Source organism: Tasmannia lanceolata, unplaced genomic scaffold, assembly GCF_043159265.1.
Source record: "Tasmannia lanceolata isolate RefF3 unplaced genomic scaffold, GAP_Taslan_0.1 ptg000048l, whole genome shotgun sequence".
In the NCBI taxonomy this organism is placed as follows: Eukaryota; Viridiplantae; Streptophyta; class Magnoliopsida; order Canellales; family Winteraceae; genus Tasmannia; species Tasmannia lanceolata.
Window position 1 is genome coordinate 3,255,437 of NW_027518725.1, and position 16,826 is coordinate 3,272,262.

The 16,826-nt window shown below is 37.3% G+C and overlaps 1 protein-coding gene and 1 pseudogene across 1 annotated transcript; both read left to right on the plus strand.

Annotated features, from left to right (window-relative positions):
- Positions 1 to 1,473: 1,473 nt before the first annotated feature.
- LOC143864488 (5S ribosomal RNA) lies at positions 1,474 to 1,591 on the plus strand (annotated as a pseudogene).
- A 6,609-nt stretch (positions 1,592 to 8,200) lies between these two features.
- LOC143864162 (protein ALTERED PHOSPHATE STARVATION RESPONSE 1-like) lies at positions 8,201 to 16,340 on the plus strand. The gene is made up of 4 exons (XM_077375033.1): positions 8,201 to 9,401; positions 9,797 to 10,011; positions 13,157 to 13,380; positions 14,597 to 16,340. Exons 1-4 carry the CDS (start codon positions 8,309 to 8,311, stop codon positions 15,339 to 15,341), a joined length of 2,277 nt encoding a protein of 758 aa, XP_077231148.1. The 5' UTR covers positions 8,201 to 8,308; the 3' UTR covers positions 15,342 to 16,340.
- The last annotated feature ends 486 nt before the right edge of the window (positions 16,341 to 16,826 follow it).

The window sequence follows — 16,826 nt, forward strand, 5'->3', positions numbered from 1 at the left end:
TTGCATGGTTCAAGAAAGGATATGAGAGTAACTTTTTTATTTCCAAGAAGGAATTTGATCAAGAGACCAATGATAATGGTAAATTCAATGCTATACTTGTTGTTGAAACTAACGAGGAGTACGAGGAACTTCAACGGCAATTCAATGAATTCATCACCAAAGAAATTGGATCCATTTGCATATTAGGTAAACCGATGGATATTGAAGTGATGGGTGAATGGAAAAATATTACATCGATTTTTTCATCCAATTACATCGATCCATTTTTATTCGATCCTACATTGAAGCTCACAGTTGATATATATATATATATATTCAAACATGTTCAAAATCTAGACAAATTATCACTTCTTCATAGAGATTATGAAGCGGAGTTTGATCTTGGGAAGTTTCAATTAATGATCATTCTTCGATACTTCAAGGTTCAAGGGCGAGTTTTCTTGAACCAAAGAAGTTTAGCAAATTTCAAGATCGTGTGGAAGCCCCTTTTCAAGTGCTTAAGAAAATTGGGGATAATGCATTCAAGGTTGAGCTCCCTCCAAATATCAATACTCACTCAACTTCAATGATAAAGACTTGACAACTTATTATCATGGAGAGCTTGATGAGAACTCGTGGGCGAGTTCTTTCTCACCCGGAGATAATGATGCAGTGCCAACATGGCAGCCATGTCATGCCTAGGTGGTTTTGGTGGAGTTCCAAGGTGCACTCCCTCATTAATGTTGCTGGCCCGTTTGGAACCTGATTTTTGAGCTTCTAAATGGAAGAATTATGGAAAGTGGTAAACTACAAAGTTGTAGGTCTCTTTGATATCTTTCCAACAAGTATTTGTGCTCGAAAATTGGACAAGAGGGTAGAAAGTTATGACAGTTTTAGTGGACTGTGTCTGTGAGTTCCCAAAACAGTCAAAGTTAGTGAGTTCCAATGCAATTAATGTTATGTTAGTCCCTAAGCTAGCTAGTGGAGGAGCTTGACCGAATTTGCTTTGGTTTTCTTTTATTTAAGATTTAGAAACCATCTTTAGAGGGGATTTTGGATGTTGAGAAACTTATGTAATTGATGGAATATCAATTGGGTTGAGCATTGCTCCCATTTTCTTCTTCTTCTCTTGTTGTGTTCTTAATTTCTATTTTTCTTCTTCTTCCCTCTTAAGCACCCGCATTACTTTACCAGGACGGATTGTGCATCGGAATTACGCAGGTGATGCCGGCAGTTTACAAATGGGTTTGAAACAGATTTTCGAGGCTATGGAAAAATTCAGTGCGGACTCTATGAAAGTTTACCAGGAACTTCACAGACGTAGTGAAGAAGACAGACTTTCCAGAGAAAATGCAAAAGTTCCGTAGGTTTGTGCAGGAAGAACTTTTGTGAATCCTTCAACATTTGGAGACTTTGTTGGTTTCCATGCTCAATTCATCTGGATCATGCATTTGCTAGAATATCAAGAGTTGCAAGTGTTCAAGCTGGGTTTAAGCTTGCAATCATACCAACACAAATGCATGGGATCCCATCAGAACTCCCAAGTTAATTGTGCTTGGGCGAGAGTAGTACTGGGATTGTTGACCTCCTGGAATTCCTCTTGTTTTCACCCATGTGAATATGTACTTGGTGCCATGCGAAACATTTACAATGCAATTGTATCATCCACTCTACAAGACCAAATCAAGGTGTCCACATCCATCTCCTCAGGGTCCTAGGAAACTCCTACCACATTCCCTCCCAAGGGACTTTTACCAATGAATCGCGCCCCTACTTAGAGCCAATTGTTCAATTTATAATCACCAATGGTGCACCACTCTTGATCAATGTGTACCCTTACTTTAGTTACATTTATAATCCTAATGACATCTTAATTTCCTACGCCTTGTTCACTTCACAAGCAACTGTAGTAACTGATGGCCAATTCCAATATCAAAACCTTTTTGATGGTATGGTTGATGCTTGTTACTCCGCGCTAGAGAAGGTGGGTGGGTCCAATGTGGAGATTGTTGTTTCGGAGAGCGGTTGGCCGTCGGATGGTGGGACCGCCGCGACTATCGAGAATGCTCGGACGTACAATTCGAATCTGATCCGACACGTGGCGCAATCGGAAGGGACTCCTAAGGGACCTGGGAAGGTTATAGAGACTTGTGTGTTTGCTATCTTCAATGAGAACTTGAAAAAACCAGAAGGGATTGAGAATAATTTTGGGCTATTTTATCCAAATAAAGGGCCAGTGTACCCAATTGATTTCCCTTAGTATAAGGGTCCTTATCTTATGTATTTTTTATCTTAAAAATAAAACTATTGGCCAAGGCTATGGTCACTTGCTTTAAGAAAGTGCAACAAGAAGGTACACTTGTTAGTGTTTAGAGGGTCCTTTATATGTAATTTTTGGAGAAGTATCATTTACAATTAGAATAATGGTATGTTTTGGGAACTATATATGTGTTTTAATTTAAATACTTCTCGGCACTATTGCAAGAGTTTTAATTATTATTCTTGATTTTAGAATGTAATCTTACACACAAACTACACACAAAGAAGATTACTGATAGCAGACACATCTTCCATGGTGTGGGTGACACACTTTATCCACTTCTCTTTAATTCAATCTTAGTTTTAGTTTTCAAAGGGGCAGGTACTAACAGACCATTCACATCCTATCTCAATGTAAAAAGAAGTTCCCAACTTGATTTTGCCCCTTTTTGTAACATCTTGTCGCTCCTGAGGAGCATTAATTTGTTTACAGGTTATTCAGAACAAGACACGTTTCATTTTTCACTGTGAAAGAGTGTTCTTTTTCTGTGTTAGAACTTAGAAGGTTATAATAAAGTACAATGGATATCAGGTACTATATAGATTCGAGCATATTTAAAGCTCTTACTATCCCTTTTGGTAAGAAGTTACAAAATCAAACATGAAAATGTGTGGCACGTGCTTTCCAAGGTTGGATATGATCATGTTGGCCATGTTTGACACTCATCCCATCTTTTGAAAGTTGTAATGGTATGTGCTTTTACTTGGCAGAAATGACTTGATACACTTTGGTGGGGTGCACATTGACAGATTCATGCACCAAAGCTAGTTGTATTATGGCCACATGTGTGGTCCCCATGCTTTCTTCTTCTTTAGTTGAGAAAAATTGTCCAATCAGACTATCTTGACTGCTAGGGCACTGGGCTCGAAGCCCATGCAAGCATTGATAAGAACAAAAACTCACAAGGGCATTGAGACCAAGGTTTTAAATTTCGACCACAATAGAAATCAAAATATTTCGGTTTCAATGGAAATTTCTGCCAAAATCTTGTAAATATCATGGGAAATTTTCGGTCTCTCTAAAATTTCGGTGGAAGTTCAGCAAATTTTCATAATTTCAGCAAAATCCTGTAAAAAACGATTTAATGCGAATTTCGTTTCGCTCTCAGTGGAAATCTAAAATTTCATCCCAAAATATTTCGATTTCGGACGAAATTTAAAACCATGATTGAGACAATAGCATGTTAGACAAAAGCGCCAGCGGCGCTTTCTCTAGAGTGTTGTCACACGGCTGCTCGTCTCAAAGAGTCACTTGCTCTATAATGTTGTCACACAAGATAAACACGCCACCCACTTGATGGAGGGAGAATCGAAGTGACCTTCTGGTAAACTATCCACCCAATCAAGTGCAAAACTCGTGCTGAATTGACACACGTTAGCCCATGAGGAAAGAATTCATGGGGTGTTTGGATGTAGGGGAAAAACCATGAGAAAATATCCATACTCTAGGTTTGTAATTTTTCTTTGACAATAGGGAAATTAATCAAATTATCAAAGTAGTGTTTTCACCTCTTCTTTGTCTTTTCTTAAAAGTATTTCCATTACCATTTGCTTTTGTCGGTCTTTTACATAAAACTACTTTGTTTATGAAAATGATATTTCCACTCTTTTTTTTTTTTGTCTTTTTCTAAACATGACTACATTTTAAATTCATTTTGTTCAATTTGAAGAAAAGGACAAATAAAAGAGGCGTAAAAGAGTAGTCATAGATACACTAGAGGGGGTGTCCCGTGGAAGAAAAGCTGGCCAATATAAATTACCAGTACTTGGCAGAGATGGGCCACCATACCTATATATTACAGAGGTTTGTCTTTCACGAGACAATAATGCAAATGGAGAGAGTGACATTCGATTCTCTTATAATCAGCTTCCATTGAAGGGAAGCCATTTCTCACAAGGTCCAGCCCCCTCTAGTGTATTTATGGCTACTCTTTTACACAAAAGGGGGTGGCCTGGGAAGAATAGGTAGTGAATATATCATTTTCCTTATTGAGAGAAGAAAAGAAGAGATTAAGTGGGCTCGGCAAAAGCAGTGGGCCCACCATAAGTTCAAAAAAATGTACCATTGTGAATGATTGAGATTGAGAAACAATGAAAATAATTGTACTCGTAATATTTCGGAAGGATCCACTGCCACTTGTACGATGATTGGGCCCACAAATAGTCCTTCCCTCATCCAATGATTTTAGACCTGATTTTAGACCTTTGATCAAGTATGATGAAAATGGCGTCCTTTAAGTTGTCTTTAATAGTTCATCTCGGCATGCTCCATTTGGGGCCAGACCCTTTACTCAAAATTAAGGCCTTGTTTATATTGGATTTCAAGAACCGATTGTGAGTCCAAAACTGAAGCCCTGTTCTTTTGAGATTATGCCCACCGATTGTGAGTCGAAAACCAATTATTTGACTTGAATTTAGGTTTAATTTTGAGTCCAGTAATTGGTTTTGGACTCACAATTGGTTGGCATAATCTCGCCTGACTATTAGACACAATCGATTGTCGAAATCCAAAACAGGGCCTCGCAGTAATTTTGAGTCCAATAATCAGTTTTGGACTCCAAATCAATTTTCAAAATCGAAAACAATCAGGTCTGAGAGACTCCTTAGGGTCTGTTCACTTTGGATCTTGAGAATGATTTTGAGTTCAAGTTTGAACTCAAAATTAAACACAATTTGGAGTCCAATAATCAATTTTGAACTCAAAATCAATTTTCAAAACCCAAAACGAACATTACCTTGTATTTACCTAATAACATTAGCTTGTATTTGGGTGGGGCCGAGGTCTAGCTTTTCCTAATAACATTACCTTGTATTTGATAAAATATTTAAGGGAAATGATATATTCTCCCTTTTTTTTACTTGGGGCCAGCTCTTTCTAGTACTATAGGGGATGTCCCAAGTAAAGAAAAGGGGCAAATATATCACTTCCCAATATTGAATCAAGTCCCTTTGTGACGCTTGTCGAAATCCTTGTCATTGATGTGAGTTAGGCCTCACATTCAATTGACCATACGCCAGAGTTACTCCGATAAGACAATCCTAACCGTTGGATTGGAGGGATTGTTTGTATCATTTGATTGGACATTATTTTGAGCAATGGTCAATTTATCATCATGTCATGGGACCCATCAGAAGAAATTTGAACGGTGCTGATGTGATGTTAAGCATAATTATTCCTACACTACCCGTGAAACAACCAATCACTCCAAAAGCTTAAGCTGTGGGAGTCGGAGATGGCGTTATTTAATCTTTTATACTTTAGCACTAACTACAATGGGTCCGATATAAGCCCATTATTAGGGCTGTTCTCAGTATATTTTATCCTTGGATAGGCTTGTTATCTTCTCGTGGAGAACAACTCCAACAAGTAGGGTGTACTGTACAAGTAGACCCTAGTTTACTCATGTAAAAATGTCACGACAGTTAAGCTAAAGTAGGTGAAATAGGAGGGACTTTTACTGTGAAAACATGAAAAAGGCAAGGAACCCTAATTAAGTTTTTAGTCTCACTACCTTTAATTCTTTCGACGTGACTTCAGACTTATCTTCTTAAACCTTAAATAACATTAGTTTAAGGAAAAGGCATATAAGACACAGCACTCCCACTAAACCTAATTATTGAAAAGCGACCCATCACCCGGTAGATGTAGGCTGTATATATGAGAGTGCATCAAGGTTAGGTAGGATTGAGCCTTTGCTTAAAAATTGACTGAGTCAAAATTTAATTAGGGTAACAGATAGCATCATGAATTTTCATAGAGATTAAGAGTTTTACATGGCTCTGTGTCTTTTTTCTCAAACAATATGTAGATTTACATTTCCAATGCACCTTAACGAGTGCCCCCGTTAACAAAACCCATGTTAAAAATACTGGAGATATTTGTGACTATGGCTCAAGCTCCTCATCAGAAGATTTGACATCAATTGATCATCGTTAGGTCACAATCTAATGGTGATCTTTCAACTATAGACTTGTGAGGCCGATATATCCACAATTGAAATGCAGTTATGCCATGAATCGTGAATTAAAGCCCAAAAAATGTCAACCTCACATTCTTAAGAATTCCGCCTTTACTTAATTTCAATGGTGGAAAGAGCAAATGAAGAATAGAGAAAGGGAAATGTTATCAACACAACCATGTTTTGATATTTTCACTAATGCATCTTGCTTTTTAGTATTTAAAGAGCTGTCAAAAGGAATTATTACAGTTCTCGGCAATTAAAAAAGAAAATACCATCTTTTCTTTTCCCCATTTTAACGACTAATTTATTTCCGAAATCGGATTTATAAAACGTCGCTATTTTTCCCATAAATACACAAAAGTTGTACAGATCAAACTTGGCGGTCGACCGATACAAATACAAAGTGGTTCACATAATAGGCTAAAGTTCATTAAATAAACAGCTAAGAACATTAATCCTTACAATTTTTTTGTCTGTGGTCCAATTCTACGTTCAATGAGATATCGGTCTCTTTTCTAAAACACCAATAAATAATAACAAAAGAAATTTTATTGGGTTTCATAGGGGCTGTTTGGATGTTTGAACAAAATGAATTTTCCAACATTTGGTAGACTAATTTTCCATGATTTTTTTATTTTTTTTTCAATATTGAATATGTTCTTTATTTTTCAAGGAAAATTGCGAATCATTAAATTAAAGGTACCTTTTTGTAATTTTGTTCCAAAGTATGTCACAACCAAAAATAAGGAGTCCCCATTTTCTATTTATTCAAATGTTTAGACATAAATCGAAAAATATTAGATGCATTTTACCAACTTTCCCTTCATTTAGTATATTTTGCCCACCTCCTACTGAATTCAATCCACCAACTCCCTCTACAAAACACATTTCTCATTCCAGCTATTGCATGAGAGGCCAGCCACCTCATGAATAAGACAAAATCTGTTGAAAGGTGAGTCTGTGTCATGGGATTTGCTAGGCAATTTAGCGAAAAGCCATGTTGTGGCTCTCTCTTTTGCAGGAGAGAACAGCCACTTCCTATCAATAATTTAATAAGACAAAATGTTGAGCCAGTGTGGCCCGTTCTCTCCTGCAAAAGTGAAATGGGTTTCTGCGAAATCGCCTAGCAAACCGTCACAGTGGTTTTTAATTAATTCCGAATCTACGGAAAAGCACCAAATAAAAACTCGTTTTAGGGCGAAACTTGACGTCAGCGTCAGTGTAGTCGTGGGGGTATTTGACGGAATGTTTCCGTTATTTTATGCTTATATGACATTCTCCTCTGTCGAATGATGTCTGAATATCCTTCAGGGGTATTTTGGGTATTTTGAGACGTAGCCTAGTCGGTCGAGTTAGATCACGGCGAATGTACAACAGCGACAGGAAAATGTTTGACAATCGTGCCCCCAGGATAATTTTCCATCTGCATGTGATCGTAACCATTCGATACCGTACAATGTAAAAACAAAGTAATTTTTTCTAGAGTATGGTACGGCCCCCACACCATAGGATGATCCAAACCGTCCATATTCACAGGATGATCTGAACCCTCCGATCTATAGAAACTTTCAATAATGTTCTATCTATAGATCGGAGGGTTAGCATCATCCTATAGATAAGATTTTTGGGGCACTGCCAATTTACGCTGTGATGATCCAAATGGACGGTTTGGATCATCCTATGGTGTAGGCCGTACCGTGATTTTTTTAAAAATACTGGTTTATAGTACCACACGGTCCACACATCATATAAAAATAAAATCTATTCGTAGATCATTTTAGATATGGGCCCACCAAAGCATGGCTAAGGATAGAAACGTCAGAAAACAGAAATTAGAGAGAGAGAAAGGGTGAAAAAAAAATTGATCTTTGCTACGGTCAGACGATGTACAGTCACTCGCACTCAATACATACACGTCTTCTTTCTTTTACTCTCTGCTACAAAATAGTCCTCCTCTCCTCTCCCTTAGCTGTCTCTCCACTACTCTCCTCCACCCCTCATAATGATATCGCCACCCCTCCCGTGAAACCCTTTCTCTCTCTCTGGCCATGGGCTGCACTGGCTCAAAACTCGACCACCTACCGGCGGTCGCCCTCTGCCGTGACCGGTCCCACCACCTCGAAAACGCCATCCACCACCGTTACTTCCTCGCCGATGCCCACGTGGCGTACATCCACTCCCTCTCCCGTGTCGGAGCTTCTTTAACCCACTTTTTTGATATCGACACTCCTTCCTCTCCCCTCCTCCCCCTTCCTCCTCAAACAAAACCCCATCCCATTTCCATAAACCCTACTTCTCACCACCTTTCCCATTCCGATTCCGGCTCTCACCTCCATTACCATTCCGATTCCGACATATCTTCTCTCTCTGATTCCGACCACGAAACCCTACACTCCTCCCCTCCTCACTTCGTCGTCAACTACATGCAAAATCGAGCCTCGCCGGAAAATTCAAAAACCGTTCAATTCGCCGGAGAAGAAGGTTCTTATGGTTATTCTTACCCTCAATCTTACACCTCTAACCCTAACCCTAACCCAAATCCATATCCTTATCCTCCTGGTTACTCGAATTACGGAGGAATCAACAGTTTTTTTGGCTCACCATCACATGACCCCAATTCCTATTCTTACCCTAATTCTAACCCTAACCGTAATCCCAATTCTTTGCCACCAGAGGCTTCGACTTCTAAGCCTCCACCTCCACCACCATCGCCGCCTAGGGCTTCTTCATGGGATCCTTTTGAGAGTGTTTTTGAGAGATATTATCAGAATCCCTACACGCCGAGTCGAGATTCGAAGGAAATGAGGGAAGAGGAAGGGATTCCTGATCTCGAAGAAGAGAATTATAATCATCAAGTAAGGAAAGAAGTTAATGGGTACTCTAGAATGGTGGATAATGAGGTAGAGGGGAGAGTTAGCGCGAGATCGAGTGGGGAAAGTGAGAAGAGGGGGGTGGAATTTGAGGAGGATTTGGTTGATAATAATGTGGAGGGATCAGAGGTTCGCGGGCCTCGTGGTTATTCTGAGGTTGTGAGAGAAATTGGGGTTCAGTTTGATCGAGCGAGCGAGTCGGGCAAGGAGGTTTCCAAGATGCTTGAGTTTGGGAAGCTTCCATATCACAGGAAGAACAATGTTCATAATGGTATGAATTTGATTCATCATTTTCCTCTGAATGATGAATTTGAATCATCATTGCTTTTTTTCTTTTTTTTTGAATGGTGAATTTGAATCATCATTGCTTCTTTTTTTTTCTGAATAGTCAGAAATTTCATTGAAGGAAAAGGACCGAGATAGCCAAATACAAGAAAAATAAAAGGAACAGCAAAAAATAAGAGAACTTCCCTTAGGGATAAAAATTTTGTACTTGTATTTAGAACCTCCTTGAGAACTTCCCTTTTAAGTGAGGGATTATGACTTTTGCCCTGTTCAATGCAATGGAATTTCATAGATGTGATTTAATTGAAATTTGACCTTTTAATTTCTTTTCAGCAACATCTTTGGTGTAATTCTGAATTATGTATGTTTTTTCTGGTGCAGTGTCTTCGAGGATGCTAAATGTGATCTCTCCATCTTTATCTTTGGTATCTTCACAACCTTCTACTTCTAAAAGTGCTGAACCGTCGCCGTCCACTAAAAAAGATGGATCTCGTTTTTTAGACTTGGATGAAGGTATGGGGATGAAGGCAGGGAATCTTTCTTCAACATTGGAAAAGCTATACATCTGGGAGAAGAAGCTTTTCGAGGAAGTCAAGGTACGCCATATTTGGGAGTTGGAATTTTGCTAATCCAGGGTCTGGATCAAATTATTTCAAGATGGTTGACATATGAAAGTTGGAACTGTGATAATCCAGGGTCATTCATTTGGGAAATATAAGTCATTCCCTCCTTGGGCCTTTTCTTCTTTCAGCTTTTCCATACTTAGTTTTAAGTTTCCTTGTAATGCCTATAACTTTTCTGCAACAATTTATGCCCTTATTACATTAATACTCTTTCTTTGTTTTTTTTTCCTCTTGTAATAACTGTTTCTCCTATTGCATTTCTTAGATTTTCGATTGTCTACTGCCAACCCTTGCTCGATCAACATTCCTATATATTTATGGAAAGATGGTTCATTGATAAGAATACTTTTTTTCACATTGAATGAGACTTGGTATTGCCTTGATTTTGACATCAATGATTATTATTTTGGTATGCCTCTCTGAACCTCATGAACTCGTTGATGCTTTGAAGAGGTCTGGGGTAGTTGGAATTATGGTGATTTAATGTCATCCTCAACAAACCCTTTATCAATCTCGCTATGCCCATGATTCTTCTATAGCCATTTCCATGCTCAAATTAAGGCCTTTTCTTTTCTTGCTTTAATGGGGAACTTTTGCCTATAAATTCCTAATTTGCAAATCAAAAAATCTTCCTAGGAACTAGTATGTCCTAAAATTCTGTTGAAAATGTCCTTTAAGCAATTCTAAATTCATAATTTTTTCTTGAGTATTTACGTCTTAATGTTCCTAATTTAAAAAAAAATGAATTTTTCATAAGAACATCGAATCAATAGTTTTTGGACAAAATAATCTCACTTTTAGATTTTTGTTCCTCATTTTAAGAAGATTGAATTTTTCATAAGAACATCAAATCAAAAGTTTTTGGCAAAATAATATCGCTTTAAGAGTTATAGTAAGTGCAGCATTTTCAAAAAAAAAAAAAAAAAGAGAGCAAAAGCTCTTGATTTTATGTATGTCCAATGTATGTTAAATGGTATTGGAAATATTTTTCAAGAAGTCAAATTGTTTGGCTAAATTTTATTTTTTAATTACTAAATGGAATATACTTTGCAAATTAGCAATTTAGAGATAAAATGCTCTTTTTAATACATTTAGCCTTTTTAAAAAGCAATGCTGCCGTCATACAGTTTCTTTCCTTTTTCGCCCTTCGCAACAATTCTTTCTTGTAATGATTTTTTATGTAATATCATTCAAAAAATGATTTTCTATGTAATCATGCATTTTGGAAGTCTTCAAAAAAAAAAAAAAAGGGAAAATTGCCAGTTGCAACTTGCAAACACCTTGAGCATTAATTAGCATTCACATATAGCAGGCTAGGAGATGCTTCATTGGAGAGGGCAGTCTATCACACATTCAACACCACTTAGTGCAATTTCGACACCTTTCATCCACGCCTCGTCTATTCTCTTAGCTTAATGTGGCTACCTTGCATCCATGCTTCTTCTATCCTCAAATTTATTTGGATTTTTCAATCTTTTTCTGATGCACTTAACTGCCAAGTACTTTATCTATTTTGCGCGAAATTAAAGAGAGTTTAGAAAAGTAAAAGTACTATATTGTTTGCAATTTGGAGGAAGTGGCTCTCTCTCAGGTTCATAACTTTTGCTCCAAGAAAGGGAGAAAAAAGCTAATGTTATTGGAACTACCATGTTCTGATCAAGGTTTTAAATTTCGGTTTCGATCTGCACGGAAATGGCAACATTTCGGGTTGGATGGAAATTTCGGCCAAAATCTTGTAAAATCATGGAAACGTATGGAAACATATGCAAATGATGAAATTTTAAGATGGAACTTTGGGAAATGCCAAAATAAGTACAAATACATAGAAACAATCACATAAGCAAGAAAGCCATCCATAATGGCATAATCACATTAAACACCTAGTGACATGTGTTGTCACTCGTCTTGAACAATAAAGTCAATAAAGAAGTACAATATAATGAAGTACAAGAAACTACAATAACTAGTCTCCCCTCTAAGGACCACAACTCTATGTCAATACCACAGAGTTACGAGGTATTATTATGCAGTTCGGAGATTCTCCCCTCTAAGGACCATAACTAGTCTCCCCTCTAAGGACCACAACTAGATATTATCGGAGATTCTCATGTTGTGTTCAATCATGTTAGGAGGTCGGCAAATGAAGAGGCGGATTCTCAAGCTAGGAGGGGGGTTGCGTTGGAGTCTTTGGAGAAATTTGATTATCTTCCCCCTTGAGGGTGTTTTCTCTCGAGTTGTATCTGTTTATTTCTTTTATGTATTCTTCGACCATCTCGGTCTTTTTTAATGAATTCTACCATTCAAAAAAAAAGTTACGAGGTATTATTGTGCCGTTCAATGGTGTTGCCTATCAAATATCATTCTATACATTAATGAAATGAAGTGAATTACAAATCATAGCATCTTTCCATTTTTGTCGTTCCGACCATTTCGGTTGAATCTCGGGAATTTTGAGAATTTCAGACTAAATTTCAGGGAAATAATGACGTGGAAGGAATTCACGTGGATTTCATATTGGTGGGGATGGAGATGGAAACAATTTGGTCATTTCAGGGAAATTTAAAACCATGGTTCCGATAATGGGACGAACTCACCGTATCTTTACATTGTAATAGCCTTTGACAGCTGGTTAAATAATAAAAGACAAGGCGAGTTAGTCTTATTATCAAAGCATGGTAGTGGGAAAATCAGTAGCCAAAAAGAAATGAAGTTTGTAACTCAATTGAGATTACATCACATTGTTCTATTTAGAATTTCTTCAAGATTGTGCTATTACTGTATTGCCGATTTACCATGATGTGCATGTTGATGTTCTCTATGTGAAACCTTTTGAAATCCATTAATATGGTACATAAGTGTACCTGTACCTTCGTGATCTTCTTTTGAGGTACATCTGTTAAACATTACAGCAAAATTTCCTAAAATAGCTACAGATTCACCCTTTTATGGCATGTAATTTCTTTTAGTTGGTTATATCCGGATGACTGTAATTTCTTTGTGGCGCAGTAAAGTTGATAACATGTTTTGTATTTTACACTTGGCCATATTCTTTGCCATAGCTTGCCAAAGTTCATTTAATATATAATTCTTAGTAACTTTTCACGGTTGCATTGAGCAGGCAGAAGAAAAGACGCGAATAATCCATGAAAGGAAATGCAGGAGGCTGAAGCATTTGGATGAAAAGGGTGCAGAGGCTCATAAAGTTGATTGTACTCGGACTTTGATAATGGACTTATCTACAAATATAAGAATAGCAATACAGGTCGTTAACTCCATATCAAATAAAATAAATAAGTTGAGGGATGAAGAGTTGTGGCCACAGATTAATGAATTAATTCAAGGGTATGTTCTTTTGATGTTTTATTAGATCATAAACCCATATTCCTTTGTAGCTGTCAATATCATAAGTTCATTGTACATTCTAGGAGCTTCTTCATGGTATCCATATGCTTTGATTTCTATATGCTTGTAGCGCTTGTCATACTTTGGAGGAGTCATTTTCACCTTTGTACTCGGATATCAGATGCTTCATGGATATTTCTATTGGTCAAAATAACTATAATGTTTTAAAAATGTCTCTCTTCAAATTAGCTGTGATGTCTTTTGCTTGTTAGTGTCACTTATTTGTAACTATAATTTTGAATATTTAAGTCTTATAAATGCGGTTTTAAATTTATCATTAAAAAATTTATATTTTAAATTTACTTTTATTTTCATCTTTCAAGTTAAATCTAGTTAAGTTTTATGATATTTTCTTGGCCTTAATAATATCATTCAAAAACAAAGTTTTATGATATTTTATTTATACATGTCTTGTTTCCAAGGTTTTAATTTCGACCGAAATCCGAAATTTCGGGTTTCGGTCGAGACCGAAATTGAAATGCGTAGAAACCGAAACGTTACTTTATTTCGATTGAAATTTCGAAATTTCACTTATCCCGAAATTTCGTCCGAAATTTAAGGGATTTCACCCAAAAATTTGGATTCTTGATAATTATTTAATATTATCCCGAAATTACCGAAATTAAATTCCAGGCAAAATTATGTACGAGATAAAATAGGCGTTAAAGATTTCATTAGATCTTGTCCGAAATTTCGAAATTTCAGTTTCGGTGAGTACCGAAACGCATTCCGAAACCGAAATTTAAAACCTTGCTTGTTTCTTATCTCATGGTATGGGACATGTACGTACGTATATCCATATTTGGGTATCATAGCATACAATGCTTGGTCTTGGAAGTAAGCACATCACATGTTAGTATCTTTAGGCTGTTTGCCAATACTTGAGGTTTGCACTCAGGCTGTGTTGTACAGCCTTGTGAATATTTGCACTCGAGTGTTGGGAGATGATATCTCCACTCCTTTTCATGGTACTCCTCTCTTTATTTACACTACCCTAATTAGATATTATAGGCTGTTATAATTCCCAAAAAGCTATAATTAATAATTCCCATAAAGAGTGAAGTGCCATTATCAAAAGACGGTAGTGCAGGAATTACTTGGATGTTTTTCTTTAGTATGCTGTGGCATTCCTTATATGCAAATTGTTTCCTTGCAGGTTGATTAAAATGTGGGAAGTTATGCTTGAATGCCATCGAAGTCAGTGTCATGCGATAACAGAAGCTAAAAATCTCGATGCTATAGCATCCAGTAGAAAGCTTAATGACGCTCATATGGAAGCTACCTTGGAGCTAGAAATGGAGCTTCTGAACTGGATTTTAAGCTTCTACAGTTGGATTAGTGCCCAAAAGGGCTACGTCAAAGCATTGAATAGTTGGCTTTTGAAGGGCCTTCATTGTGAACCAGAGGAAACAGTTGATGGAACTGCCCCCTTTTCTCCTGGTAGAGCCGGTGCTCCCCCTGTGTTCATTATCTGTTACCAGTGGGCTCAAGCAATGGACAATATTTCAGAGAATGAAGTTTTTGAAGCTATGCAAACATTTGCCATGATTGTGCTTCAATTGTGGGAACGCCATAATGCAGAGCAGCGGCAGAGAATGGTGGCTGATAAAGATATGGAAAGACGGCTCAAGTCCTTGGAGAGGGAGGAGCAAAAAATGCAAAAGACTTTGGATGCAGTGAACAAGAATTTAGTTCTGGTTTCTGAGCAGAGTGGTATAACTTTACCAGGACGGATTGTGCATCGGAATTACACTGGTGATGTCGGCAGTTTACAGATGGGTTTGAAACAGATTTTCGAGGCTATGGAAAAATTCAGTGCGGACTCTATGAAAGTTTATCAGGAACTTCACAGACGTAGTGAAGAAGACAGACTTGCCAGAGAAAATGCAAAAGTTCCGTAGGTTTGTGCAGGACAAACTTTTGTGAATCCTTCAACATTTGGAGACTTTGTTGGTTTCCATGCTCAATTCATCTGGATCATGCATTTGTTAGAATATCAAGAGTTGCAAGTGTTCAAGCTGGGTTTAAGCTTGCAAATATACGAATACAAATGCACTGGATCCCATCAGAACTCCCAAGTTATGCGTGCTTGGGCGAGAGCACTACTTGGATTGTTGACCTCCTGGGAAGTCCTCTTGTTGCACCCGTCTCTATTATCTTGCAAAAAAATGGAGAAGAAATAATGGATTGGTCAACAATGAAGATAATGTCCATCCTGAGGTTATACTTGGACAGTCAAAAAGCAAGATCTGAGAAAAGAAAGAAATTTAGGAAGCATTTTGATCAACAGAAATGAGAAGCCAAATGTGTTCAGTTTTCTCTCAGAACGACTTTAAGTTTCCAGTATATTTTAATTCTGGATCAACTGCATATGCATTGAATGGTGAATGGGTTTCGGTTTTGCTGGTGGTGCATTACTGGCATGCGCTATGGAAGCTGATAAACAGATTTCTTTTAAAGTCAACTGTGCTTAGAACTAAACATCTGCTTATATGCATCAACATGTCACTGTTCATCAAATCATCTTTCAAAGTATTATTTCTATAATTCTTGATGTCCAAGTTGACTGGTAATTAGCCCACATTGATGAAATGGGTATTTAGAATGGCGAGCAAGCCCGAAGAAAAAATGGCTGAGAGAGGGAAAATGCCCGGCTTTTTCGAGTGCAAGCAGTATAATGTATGGGAAGAGAACAAACATTAAGAGCAGAGAATGGGAATTATGATTGCAACCTCCTTTAATTTGGTAAATAGCGGCGGAAGAGTACTTTTAGCAATCATCCTAAACTAGTTTCTTCTTTCTATTTGTGTTGCAAAGTAAATGTTCTTTTATTTAATCTGTAAGTATGTATACTGTCGGCAAATTTATTCCAGATATATTCTTATATTTTTTTGTTGGAAGTTTGTTTGTATGATCAGTGCGTCCAAATCCAATCACTGAACATCTTATGGGATCTATAAGATAAAATGCATCACATATTATGCTATAGACAGGAGTTTTTATATGGTGGCCGTATGTAGAAAAAATACGATGGGGCCTACGTTGTTCGAAGATCCAAACCATTCATTTGTTGGGCTGCATTGTAAATAGGTTGTGCCTCAAAAATCATCTTCATAGGATGATCCTAAGCCTCCATATGTAGAAAAAATATGGTGGGGCCTACCTTGTTCGAAGATCCAAACCATTAATTTATTGGGCTCCATCGTAAATAGGTTGTGTCTCAAAAATCTGCTTATATGTAACAATCCAAAGGAATTGCAGGGCTTGTGGAATTAATTATCAGATTAAGAACATGAAAGAAATACTTATTAACATATTTATTAGAAGTACCAAACTAGTGCAAAAATTTTATTTTTTTATTTTTCTAAATGCCCTTCAATCACTTC

Bases quoted from the DNA above. Each gene is read 5' to 3' on its own strand.
- LOC143864162 (XM_077375033.1), top strand. From the start codon at position 8,309: ATGGGCTGCACTGGCTCAAAACTCGACCACCTACCGGCGGTCGCCCTC. The intron at 9,402-9,796 runs GTATGAATTTGA...TTTCTGGTGCAG, and splicing joins GAAGAACAATGTTCATAATG to TGTCTTCGAGGATGCTAAAT. The intron at 13,381-14,596 runs GTATGTTCTTTT...GTTTCCTTGCAG, and splicing joins ATTAATGAATTAATTCAAGG to GTTGATTAAAATGTGGGAAG.